The sequence below is a fragment of the Kryptolebias marmoratus genome, linkage group LG10 (genome assembly GCF_001649575.2).
Source record: "Kryptolebias marmoratus isolate JLee-2015 linkage group LG10, ASM164957v2, whole genome shotgun sequence".
Classification (NCBI taxonomy): domain Eukaryota; kingdom Metazoa; phylum Chordata; class Actinopteri; order Cyprinodontiformes; family Rivulidae; genus Kryptolebias; species Kryptolebias marmoratus.
The window spans coordinates 6,150,277-6,162,361 of record NC_051439.1 but is presented as its reverse complement, the minus strand read 5'-3'; the positions used below and the strand labels follow the sequence as shown (position 1 = coordinate 6,162,361).

The 12,085-nt window shown below is 39.2% G+C and overlaps 3 protein-coding genes across 6 annotated transcripts in view; 1 reads left to right on the top strand and 2 right to left on the bottom strand.

Moving 5' to 3' along the window:
• The window catches only part of l2hgdh (L-2-hydroxyglutarate dehydrogenase), an 11,489-nt gene extending 9,353 nt beyond the window's left edge, over positions 1 to 2,136 (bottom strand). The window contains exon 1 of the mRNA XM_017419024.3: positions 1,903 to 2,136. Coding sequence (XP_017274513.1) covers positions 1,903 to 1,991 — 89 coding nt within the window. The 5' untranslated portion in view covers positions 1,992 to 2,136. The remainder of the gene's footprint in view (positions 1 to 1,902) is intronic.
• A 39-nt stretch (positions 2,137 to 2,175) lies between these two features.
• On the top strand, positions 2,176 to 6,129 carry dmac2l (distal membrane arm assembly complex 2 like). Its single transcript, XM_017415666.3, has 5 exons — positions 2,176 to 2,255; positions 2,377 to 2,480; positions 3,479 to 3,687; positions 4,992 to 5,163; positions 5,242 to 6,129. Exons 2-5 carry the CDS (start codon positions 2,383 to 2,385, stop codon positions 5,354 to 5,356), a joined length of 594 nt encoding a protein of 197 aa, XP_017271155.1. The 5' UTR covers positions 2,176 to 2,255; positions 2,377 to 2,382; the 3' UTR covers positions 5,357 to 6,129.
• Positions 5,604 to 12,085, bottom strand: part of cdkl1 (cyclin-dependent kinase-like 1 (CDC2-related kinase)) — a 33,515-nt gene continuing 27,033 nt past the window's right edge. For all 4 annotated transcript variants that reach the window (XM_025005915.2, XM_037977929.1, XM_037977928.1 and 1 more), the window contains 5 exons: positions 11,395 to 11,595; positions 10,374 to 10,456; positions 10,189 to 10,245; positions 9,182 to 9,343; positions 5,604 to 7,300 (listed from right to left, as the gene is read on the bottom strand). In XM_025005915.2, the coding sequence (XP_024861683.1) occupies positions 7,199 to 7,300; positions 9,182 to 9,343; positions 10,189 to 10,245; positions 10,374 to 10,456; positions 11,395 to 11,595 (605 nt within the window). In that variant the 3' untranslated portion in view covers positions 5,604 to 7,198. The remainder of the gene's footprint in view (positions 7,301 to 9,181; positions 9,344 to 10,188; positions 10,246 to 10,373; positions 10,457 to 11,394; positions 11,596 to 12,085) is intronic.

The window sequence follows — 12,085 nt, the reverse complement described above, 5'->3', positions numbered from 1 at the left end:
TCATGTGACCAGAGTGGCCCCTCAGTGAGTCAGACAAACAAGGACTCTAACGAGCCTCCTTTGTTAGGAGAGTGAGAACAATTTGCAAGCAATCCAGCTTACATCACATCTCAGCTTTAAAAGCTCAACTCCACACTCTCTATTTCTGATCTGAGAAAGCTCCTCGGATGAGAAGCGAAACGTCTTCAGCTACAGAATAGAAGTCCAGTTGTTTTTGTTTTTTAACTTTTTTTGAATTTACCATGGCCTGGATGACTGAGAATCTACACCAGCATATCAGGTCATTAAACTCCACGAATAGGTTGACCCAATAAATGCGTCTGGAGTAAAACCAACTGACTGCATCTGAACCCAGCCGCCTGCACTTATGGATCCATCGACATTTATTAGCAGCGGTGCACGGAGGAGCGTTTACTGAAGATGGCATTCAGGCTACAATGATCAAAACACACAGCTCTTAGTTGGAATATTTTTTCTATCAGCTTATCTTTAATGAGCCTCGGTTCTGATCTCTGGTTAGTCTCATACAGCAGATTAGGTTTTTGTTAATCAGTAACTACTCGTCATTACGTTTCAGAGTTTACCGAAAGCGGATTGGGGCTCAGGTTTATACATTTTAAAGCCTTCTTTTGACATCAAACTACCTGTAATTTACTTCACCTCAACATGTCTGTACAGTAGTTCTTTATGATCTGTATCCTTATGGAAAATTATTAGATGTAAGAAGAATTGTGTTTTTTTGGCCTTTGAATACATCTTGTGATCCTCAGAAACGAAGACTATTTGTTTTACCAAAATACTGTTTAGTTTTACTCCATCTTTTAAGAAAATACATGTAAACGTTCTGTTGCCTATTGGAAAATGTTACTAAATGTAGACATGACTATGTTCAGATTTTCTGCAACTTCTAGAAATGCTGATTTTCCGTTTTTGGAAGAGATTTAATTAAAACAAATTATTTCAACTAAAGGAGTTAAAAAGTAGTGGCGTTACAGAGTTCAAATTTTAAAAATTATGATAATACGGATAAGTATAATCCTGAATTTCCATTGAACTGTGTAAAAAGATGTAATTTGTCAGAAAAAAATTGAATAATTTCTTCATATTTGAAGAAACTACCAAGAACCTTTCAGCAAATGTTCCTCGATGAACGTTCAGAAGCCTTTTCAGTGGTTAGACTAATATTAATCAGTTATTTTCCTGTTTAATAAACCTTAATTGATGCACAGAATTGAGTTTGTTATTGCAGAAAACTTCATTGTCGTTACCACTTCAACATTTTGCTGGTGTAACAAAAAAGGACAGATTAAAGAACCAAACTGGTAAACTTTTACAGGCTGATTACAGGTAGTTTAAAACACAAACTCAGAGTCTTTTTGCTCCTTTAAAAAATTAGGCAGATTTTGTTGGAGCAAAGGTTCAAACTTATGCCATCGTGGCTGTCTCTTAAAGAGGAAGTGAACAACTAGATGACAAAGGGAATTCTGGGTACTCTTCTTATTTATGATTAGTGCAGATTCCCATGATTATTCCAACCCACTACTGAGGAAATACATTTATTTGTAAAGGGATGGTCTAGACAGGTAGGAAAATCACTAAATCGGTGGTTTCAGACAAAGCAGATGTAAAAGAAGAAGCCTAAAACAACAGGTAACAGTCTGGAAACATTATTGTTTTGCTTTGCTTTATGTTCTCCATATTTATTCAGACCTGGATACTCTAATTAAAATCCAGACTTTTCAAAGCTGTAGGACCCCTGGTATTCATTCAAGCAGGTGCCTGCCTCTTTTCTCTCTTTCTGTGCGAGTGTGAACTGTTAAAGACTGGATGTAAGAAGGAAACACTGGCCTTACTTGTCTCATGTAACACAGCTGACCCTCAGCCCCAGCCTGCCTGCCTCACCTGTGGAGGTGTCTGGTAGCGCCGCCCTTTAGCAGCTTCGCGGAACAAACCGCCCTTAAAGACGCCCTGCTGCTCACTATTCGGTTCATTATCACGTCTAAAAGCAGCTCACGGTCGCTTCTTCATGGTACAATCATCAAACCGACTTTCTGAGCTTCGTGTGCTTGTCTTTCTTCTTCTTCTGCTGCTCCTGCTAACCATCCAGCCCGCTGCTGCGTACCGTAGCCACGCCCCTTGCGCAGTGACGTTTAGCCAATGGGAGAGCACGTTCTGATCACGAGGTAAGGGGTCAAAGGCCACAGCGATGGAAGCGTTCAAAACGTAAACAATATTCAGTTTCTGTTGGAGGACAGGTGAGAGAGAGAAAAAAACGTTGCTTTTTTTGTGACTTTGTGTTTCACTCTTTGCCAGTGAAAGAGTCCAGTGATATCTGTAAAAAGCGCGGGTTTTATTTAAATGTTTCTTTGTCCTCAGACGGAGATGGGTCTGTTATCCCGGGCAGCGCAGCTCCTGCTGAGGCAGAGGAGGGAGGAGAGCCGCAGACACTTCTGGGGCTGGCTCAACGCCGTTTTCAACAAGTGAGGCGCCTCTTAAACGACACATTATTAGTTACATATTAATGCACAAACAGGCGCAGGTGGTCAGATTGAATTTGTGCAACCCTTCTGCTCACCCAAAGCAAATTTCTGCCTAAAATCATGCTTATATTTGTATGAGTTTTACTCATATTCATTCACATTCAAAAAACATTTGCTCGCTTACAAATTTGTTCAGTTTTTGGTTTTCTGTCACACGTTTCAGATCATCAAACAAATGTTAGCATCACACAGAGATAACCTGAGTAAATTCAAAATGCAGTTTTCAAATGACGATCAATTTAAGCAAGTCGCCCATTTTCCCAAAAGTCTTGTTGAATCATCAAGATGTTTTTTGATGAATGTGAGACAGGTCTTTGTCTTATTTTTGTTTTGGAACTCCCCATGGAGGCCATTTTTATGTCTCTTTTTTTATTGCTGAATCATAACTAATGACTATATCTGAGGTCTGATGGTTTTAGTTGTTGTTCTGGGTTCTGTTAGGACCTCCTGGATGAGTGGTTGATGATCTCTTGGAGTAGATCTGGTCAGCTGGACACACCTGGGAAGGTTCACCACCGTTCCATAGTTTCTCCATTTGAGGATAATGGATCTGTTTAAGTGATTTCTTGACTCTACGCCTTGTTTACTCCACAGGGTCTGACTTCTTTGGAGACTTTAAAGTTGTCTTGATGGAAAGCTTTCCATGCTTTCTTTGAGTTCATTTGAGTTTTTTCAACATTGGGTGCTTGTTGGGTCATTTTCAGTCAAGTCCTTACACCTGAGTATTTTATTTTTGTTTGTTTGTTTTCTAATACAGTCAGCTTTTCTTTAGTTGCATGAAATATAATATATATATATATGTTTAACAATAGTAAGGTGATAAATCGCTATTAGTCAAAAGGTGTACTAATCTTTGGATTTGAGCTTTTGCACAGCCTGTCATTCTTTACGTCATCAGCATGCACTCTGCTGTCATCGTGTGCTTGTTTTTCCCTCAGGGTGGACTACGAGAGAATCAAAGCTGTCGGTCCGGACCGAGCTGCAGCAGAGTGGCTGCTGAGGTGTGGCGCCAAAGTGAGGTTTGAAGGTTTTGAACGCTGGCATCACGACTACAACGGGCTGCCAACTGGGCCGCTGGGGAGATACAAGATCCAGGCAATCGATGCCACCGAATCCTGCATCATGTACAGGGGCTTCGACTATCTGGGTCAGTTGTTCAGTGGGAGAATGTTCTACCGTTGCTTCACGAAACCTGCCTTCAACTCATTTGCAATTCTTTTTCTAACATTAGTAAAACTGTAGCTGAAAGTGTCAAAACAGATGCTAAAGCTAAAATCAGCGCAAAGTTAAAAGGAATAGAACGATAGCTTAAAAACTACAAGAACCAGAATGGGAATCTAAAGGTAACAGTAGCAAAATGGTAGCTAAAAGCTAAAGGTAATAGAACTGTATTTATTTAAGTAAAAATAGTTATTATGCTGAAACAAGTTTGAAAGGCTGAAAGAATTGAAGAAATCTAAATGTATTTCTTTGGGGATTTTATTTAAAATAAATTATTTTAAAAAGTATAAAAGTTACAGCTTTGACACCATTAACCTGTTACTGTTACCATGTTCCGTGACATTAGGCTGATACTTCAGATAGTGCACATTAACTGTATTTTTAGTATTTTTGTAACATAAGCATTTTATGGGATACATTCTTTACTGGTCACCAGGTGTGTAAAGGTGCAGACCTGAAATGAATCACATCACTGTAGTAGCAAAACTAAGGTGTTCATGAGAAACTAATTTATTTTCTTTACTAGCGATGATAAACAAATATTAAAAGTAGCCCAAAACAAGTAGTTCTGAAAATGAATAGGGTAATAAAATAATATTGGGCCACATTGGAAGCCCACTCTTTTTAGTTTTATGGTTCAATGACCACTTGTCACCAGGAACTGTACGTTGTGGGTGAAAAGCTGCCAGATTTAACTGCAGAACACCTGTTGCATGTTACCATATTACACGTTCGGTCATGTCAGAGAACTGAATATAAATGGAGCAAATTGGTGACTAAACATCGGTTCTAATTAGAGCTACACAATGTGTGATTGTGATGACGGGATCAGTTGTGATAAACCCACATTTTCCTCAAGTTGGCTTCTCTCATCACCATCATCTAAACCAGGTGTGGTCTTCAAGGCCAGTGGAGTCCGTTGGATTGACTAAATATATTATCAGCAGCAGAACATGAATGTCTGGCACTTGAAATGTAACAGTACGATTTATTGCAGTCCTTTGTGATATTGATATTGCGATGACGATACATTTGCAATGTATTGTGCAGCTCTGGTTCTAACTGTATAAACTTTATTGATTTGGAATAGATTTTCTGTTTCCAAGACAAAAAAAGTGAAATACTTCTGTACTGACACCCCACTCCCCTCTCAAAGTGACAGGTGTTTATTTTTGGTGTGGCTTTTAGTAAATATAATAAGTGTACTGATGCGGCTTTTTTCTCCTCTAGATGGGTTAAAATATGTGGAAGAGATCAAATTCATTAAGTGTATCTACATCGAGGACGCCTGCCTGGAGAAGCTGAGCTCCGTGGAGTCTCTGCAGCAGAGCCTGTACATGATGGAGGTGGTGTCGTGTGGAAATGTGACTGATAAGGGCATTATTGCCCTGCACAGACTCAGGTCAGTTTTTATTGCGCAGAGTGAAGAAATCATTTATTTATTTAATTTTGATCTTTTGTCTGCATTGTTTCCCCGAAGGAACTTGGAGTATCTGTTTCTCAGTGATCTCCCCAGAGTCAAAGACAAGCAGGTGATTGTTGACAGACTGCAGGGGGCACTCCCACGACTGGATGTAGAACTGGATCTGGACTGACTGACTGTAAAATATGGATGCCTTTTGCTCCTTCTCACCTTCCTGGTTCAATAAAAAGTTAAAGACCTGAACTAATGGGAGGACAAGCTGAACTAGGAGATGGTGTAAGAAAATCATTATGCATCTATTTTTGTTTGCTTTACTGAAAGAGTGGAACAAAGAATAAAGTGGGTCTTTCACCATTTTTCTTGGGCACTTTAGCTTTAAAGAAACAGTCCAGCAGAGCACCAAACACTTCTGAGACAAGTTACCTTTGACAATGTGTCATTTATTTCAGATTATTCTGTAATATGTGTATATAGAGAAAGCAGTTTTTGAAAATGCTTTGGACTTTCAGGGGCTGTTCATACCTGTCGTTAAAACCGGTTCCTCGTGATCAGGATGGATTCAGATAGAGCTTAACGCAGGTCTGAACTGCCTCAATGTGCAGGGAAAACATTTTCACTCTGACCACCTTTACACTACAATATGTACGCATCCGTGAACCGCATACATTGGGTAGTCTGAACACAATCCGCCCCGAGCCGAACTGTAGGCCCTCCTACCGGACAGACGTGACCCCACCCAACAGCATCTCAAATAAAGTAGGAAAAAAAAACCAAATCTGCTCAGCTGCTGGTTGATTAAAGATAATTAAACATCCATCCTTGAGAATATGTTAAAGTTATAACATTTTTGTTTTTAGGCTAAAACTTTTAATGAATCCCTCTCAATATAAATGTCTATTTTGCTGGGATTTTATTGATTAAAGTGAATTAAAGGAGGTTTCTCTGGTTTGATGTTTGTTCTGATTGTTTTTTCTCCCTCTACGGTCACTCTGTGCTATAATGCTCTGTGTCAATCACAGAACAATCTGAGCAGCATTAGGTCTCATTTTAATCACCTAATTAAACACAGTGCTCCATGGAGTGTTAGGAGTTAAAACCTTCCACTTTAATCTGACGTAGTTGGGTCATGGAGCTTCTTAAAAGATAAAATGCAACTCAAATGGCTTTGAATTGTTTTAAAGGTCAGTATGTATGATCTGACAACCCACTGTGATGTGGATGTGTGTGCATACAGAGTGGGTAAATGGCATTTTGGGGAAATGGATTAACTTTCACTCAGTCAGAGCTGACTGCTTGTGATCAAACAACCCAAAACGGATTATAAAACAAGTTTGAACAGCCCCTCATTATCATTTCAGGTTTTTTTTTCTTTGTTTAATTTGGCATTTCTCATAAATTATCTGAGGACAGACAGAAAGCTGAAAGCATCCTTAGCACCAAAGTTCCAGCAACAAACAGAACAAGTTATTTGTAGGACTATTGATTAAGTCAAGGTGGGTCAACTGCATCCACAGACGTCAATAAATATTTTCTGAAACGCTCATGACTCGTTTTAAGTTTGTATCCTAAATTACAGCTTACCAAAGTATTAAATATTAAACTTGCTACTAAAATATGTCACTCTAACAGAGTCCATCATCGTATAAAAATACATTTGGCAAACCAGGCAAGGCAGTACATGTAGTTTTACCTTCAGTCTACTCAGTGACCACAAGCAGAGCAGCGCATCACTCCTTGTCTTGACACGTCTTTTAGAAAAAAACAACCACCACCTAAATGAGCTTGAAATGCTGTTGAAACCCACAGAAACCCACACATCCAAGCTTATAGGTGGGTATGGTGCATAGACTGACATCAGTAAAGGACAGCCAGGCACAACTTGTGAGGAACAAACAGTAAAAAGTTGTTGAGTCCTTTTTTTAAAAAAACAAATTAAAAATCCAGTGCTGTTAGATTCTGCTTTGCTTCCTGAGCTGGACAGAAAATGCATCCATTTCCCTTCAGCCGCAGATGTTTAGATGTTGGGAAGGTGGTAGTTGAATTTGCGCAGGTTGCTGTAGTACTTTTTATTGTCCAGAGCTGGAAAGATGCTGCTGCCGGTCAGCTGCGGCAAATACTGGAGAGACGGGAAAAAAAAGGAAAGAAATGATTTTAAATATGGTTTAAAAGACAAAATCATTATTATTTTACTAAGACATTATAAATTCTATTCCTGCAGGTAAAAAACAGGACTGAAGTGCATAAAAATCTCTTTTGGAAACATTCTTAGTACCGTGTTTTCCACACTACAGGGCGCACTGGATTATAGGCCGCACTGTCAGTGAATGGTCCATTTTCAAACTTCTGTCATATATAAGGCACACTGGACTATAAGGTGCATTAAGCGAAACAAAACAGCCCTGTCTTTTTGGAGAATACTGCAACGAAGTAAACGTCAAGTATAAACGCCTCCACCGCTCGCTCAGGTCTGTGCACGGAGCCCTGCGTGACTATAACTGAGCCTTAATGCTGCAAGCGGTGCAGCTTTGTAGTTTACTAAAGTCGTACTAAAACATTACAACTTCTTACATATATAAGGCGCTCCGGATTATAAGGTGCACTGTTGTTTTTTGAGAAAATTGAAAGCTTTCAAATGCGCCTTATAGTCCGGAAAATATGGTAATCTGACATATTTTTAGAAAATTATTTCAGAAATTACTTTCCAGGTAAATATATCAACTTGTTGAATGCATTATAGAAACAGCCCACAGCGTTTAACTTACAGCACAGAAAATAATTTAAAAACCTATCGCCTACTGCGTTTTATACCAAAGTTTTAAACTAAAAGCATCTTAGGTTTTAGTCACGTTTCAGTTGAATCCTGACAGTAACGTTACATGTGATCTGTCAGAGTACGTGTTGTGACTAACTCTCAGCTACTACTGCATCACATTTAGCTCATTATCTGTAAAATAGACTCAAAAAAGGTTAAAAAACAAAAACAACTGGACTTCTATTCTGTAGCTGAAGACGTTTCGCTTCTCATCCGAGGAGCTTTCTCAATTCAGAAGTAGAGAGTGTGGAGTTGAGCTTTTAAAGCTGAGATGTGATGTAAGCTGGATTGCTTGCAAATTGTTCTCACTCTCCTAACAATAGAGGCTCATTAGGGTCCTTGTTTGTCTGACTCACTGATGGGCCACTCTGGTCACATGAGTGCAGATGTTGATTGGAGTGAAACTGACTGGGGATCAGGCCTAAAGCTCCATTATATGTTTTTGAAAGCTGAAATCTGAGACCTCCTCCTCTGTTTAATGTTGTCTCAGATTCCAGCTTTTAAGAACGTCTTAAACTACAGAATAGAAGTCCAGTTGTTTTTGGTTTTTAATCTTTTTTGAATTTACCATGGCCTGGATGACTGAGAATCTACACCAGCAGTGTAAAATAGACAGCTGTAGCCGTTTTTGTGTTTGCATCTTGAATCAGGCTGACTGCAAAAAGCCAATCAGCTGTAGATGAACATCCTGTGATAACTCTCCGTGCAGTCATTCATGAAATATTAAAGTTAGAGTTTAGCACAGTAAACAATAACATGAGAACATACAAAGAAATTACATTCCTCAATGTAAAATTATATTATTTTAGTTTGTTTCACACATGCTGCCAACCATATTAGATCCGTTCCTTCGTGAGCAAGACCATACTGAACAATCAACTTTAATTTTATATAAAACAAGATATGCATCTTTAAAACTTTGGTAAACGACTTGTGTTTGTTTGGATTTTCATTTAACAAAACATATGGAGACATTATGTATCTGATGTTTTGTATGTGTTAAAGTTTATTTTGTGGTTTGAGCTGGTAATTAACTTCAGATATCAAATTCCTGTCAACATTTGATATGTTAAGCAAGTCCTGTGAGTGTGTAAAGTTTTACAGTTTGAACATTCCTCAGTGCACATTAAAGGATGAAGCTGATCCAGTTTTCAGGGTAAAAAAGTGATAAGTTGCTGCGCTCACCCCGGGGGGAAGGTGTCTGCGGGGTAAGTGTGCCCTCCTGTAGTTGTTCCGGCTCTGCTCCCGAGACGTGCTCTCGCTCTGCCCTCTCAGGCTGTCGAAGTACGGATGCTGGAGGAGCTGCTCGCAGCTCAGCCGCTCAGACGGGTCCATCCTCAAGCAGCTCTGCAGCAGCGACAGGAAATAAAAATCTGCATCATCACATTATCGCTACGGGGAAATATTACACAGGAGCATCAAAGCAAAGTTAATTATTTATTCCAGTTAACTGACAACAGTTTGATAAATTTTCAAATAATAAAACGCCTTTTGTTTATGGTTTGCACTTCAGGGCCACCGTACCCATGCCTTAATATTTTACTGACCAAGTTCGAAGCGAATACTTCAACATCTCTAGGAGTTTGAAGTGTAAAAAACCCCAAAATGGCATCTTTAAATCAAAATGGCTTACTTCCTGTTAAGGTTACACTATAGGTCCAGGAGACTTCTCTGTACGCCTTTGTGTGTTCTGCATATGTACTAAATTACAGAGCTCTAAGTGAAACTAGGTCTGTGTGCTGCAAAAATAAGTTGTGCAATTGAGCCATTTAGTCACGTCTGTTTTTGAAATGCTTATGACTTCAAAATAATCTCCAACTTTTAAGATCTTCCACAAAAGTTCATGAGTTTTTGGGTATGTTCAAGTCCCTAAAAAGGCAATTCACTCAGCACGAGAAGAAGAAACACCATGATTCAAGAAACCTTTCCATCGCCTGAGGCGCTCAGGCCAAGAAATTCAGTCAATTTTACAAATATTGAGCTAAAATTTAATGTGGTAGTAGCTGAGAGTCATTCACAACATAGCTTGAGTGTCAGATTGTGAATAGCATTTTCCAGGTTTAACCAAAAAGGCTACATCTCTGTTATTTGGACGTAAAAGATGGCGAGTAAGATGCATTCCTTTAAGAAATGAAAGGCCTTTGATTTTCATGTTAGAAATTGATTTTGTTCTGATCAGGAAGCATCTTTACCTTCATGAGGCTCACAGTTTGATGTGAGAGGTTTGGATATTTCTGCTCCAAAGGTTCCTGCAAAACCCAACATGAGAAGGAATTTGATTACAAAGCAGCAGAGTTTAGGTTTGATGGTTTCTGAATAAAAAGCAGACATGCTGTGGGTGAAAAGGAGCCCACGTGCTGGCAGATGTGAGCCTCACCATCTCCTGTGGCTCCGGGATGGAAACTCCACAGAAGAACTGGTTGTTGCTGAAGACCTGCTGGTGTCGAGGGGTCAGATCTCCTGCAGGAGGCAAAAACACAAACATCACAGCAATGCCCTCCATATTTGACCAAAAACAGCCTCTAAGTTTACTTTGTGAGGGCTGAGAGTCAGTGATCTTGTTTTTCTTTCTTTTTCTTTTCTTCATCACCTTTTTTGACATACTTCAAAAACATTGTTCACTTTGAAATCTGCTTCAGCTGACTGGCTCTATTTTTGTCTTTTTTCTGCTACTTATAGCTTTTAGCTAGCATTTAGCTACTTTAACTAGCTTTTAGCTATTACTTTGTAATATTTAGGGATTTATTCCCATTAGCATTTCTCTAACATTTTGCTACTTTTACCTTTTAGCTAGTTTTTCTACTTTTAGGTTTTAGATAGCATTTAGCTATTTTTACCAAGCATTTTGTCACCTCTAGCTTTTGGCTAGTGTTTTTGTTACATATAATTAGTATCTTCCTACTTTTAACTTTAAGCTAGAGCTTTTCTACTTTTAGCTAGCATTTTGCTACTTAGTTAGCTTTTTCCCACTTTTAGGTTTTAGCTTGAAGTTTGCTATCTTTAGGTAGCATTTTGCCATTTTTAACTTTTAGCTAGGATTTCTTTACTTTTAGCTTAAAGTTAGCATTTTGATACCTATATCGTTAAGGTTGCATTTTGCAACTTTTACCATTTAGCTAGCATTTTGCTTCTGTTAGCATTTTGCTCCTTTTGGCTTTCTGTGTGCGTTTTGCTGATTTTAGCTTTAAGAACTCAGTTTCAGCTTCTTCAGCAAATTTCTTCAGTCATTCAGCACTCACACGTTTTTGTTCAATCTTTCTAGTTGGTTGCTACATAAGCTTAATATAGTTTTAAGCTAAGAAGTATTTCAGTAGTATTTACCACCTAGAAAAGTCCTTTAATCCAGATTAAACACTAAACCACTGAACCTTTTGGTACCAGCAGCAGAATGATCTTACCAAGAGTCTTTCTGATCAGGTACAGCTGGTCCATGTCGGACTTCCCGGGCCACAGAGGAACCCCTGAGAGCAGCTCGGCAAACACACATCCGATGGCCCAAACGTCGACAGGCGGGCCGTACTGAGTGTCTCCCACCAGCAGCTCGGGGGCCCGATACCAGCGAGTCGCCACATAGTCAGTGTAGTAGTCAGCCGGGCCCGCTGATGGTCAACAAAACAGAATATGTATCAGAATTACACAAGTAAGATAATGAAGACCGAAGTGCTGAAAATAAACCAAAGCAATCTTTTCTTCTAATCTTAAACTCACAGAGGACATCTTAACCTCATCATGGTAATTACTGTTCTTTAAAACTGGCCTTTTAAATCATTTATCAGATTATATTCTTTTAATTAAAGGCCTAGTACTTCTTAAAGAAAAGCCCGCCACTTTTACAGACGGAGTTTTAAACTAAGATCATCTTCTACTGAGGAATGGAGTTTTAGCCATCTAGGTCAAATAGATGACAATTCACGTTCTCTTTCAACATTCGTTTCGGTATCTCACTATGGGACACGCCCCTGCGCCTGTCCCCCAGAAGCTCTATTACATTACGCCAGTCCTGACTGGCCGACAGAAGTGACGTCAGCTCCAGGAGGAGGGCTTCCTCCCAGCATAAATGCCTGACGTCACGCAAGTGATCTTCAGTCT

What these genes read in the sequence shown, in the direction of transcription:
- dmac2l (XM_017415666.3), top strand. Translation starts at nt 2,383, where the DNA reads ATGGGTCTGTTATCCCGGGCAGCGCAGCTCCTGCTGAGGCAGAGGAGG. An exon ending in CTCAACGCCGTTTTCAACAA is followed by an intron (nt 2,481 to 3,478) that starts GTGAGGCGCCTC and finishes TTTTTCCCTCAG; the next exon opens with GGTGGACTACGAGAGAATCA. An exon ending in CAGGGGCTTCGACTATCTGG is followed by an intron (nt 3,688 to 4,991) that starts GTCAGTTGTTCA and finishes TTTCTCCTCTAG; the next exon opens with ATGGGTTAAAATATGTGGAA.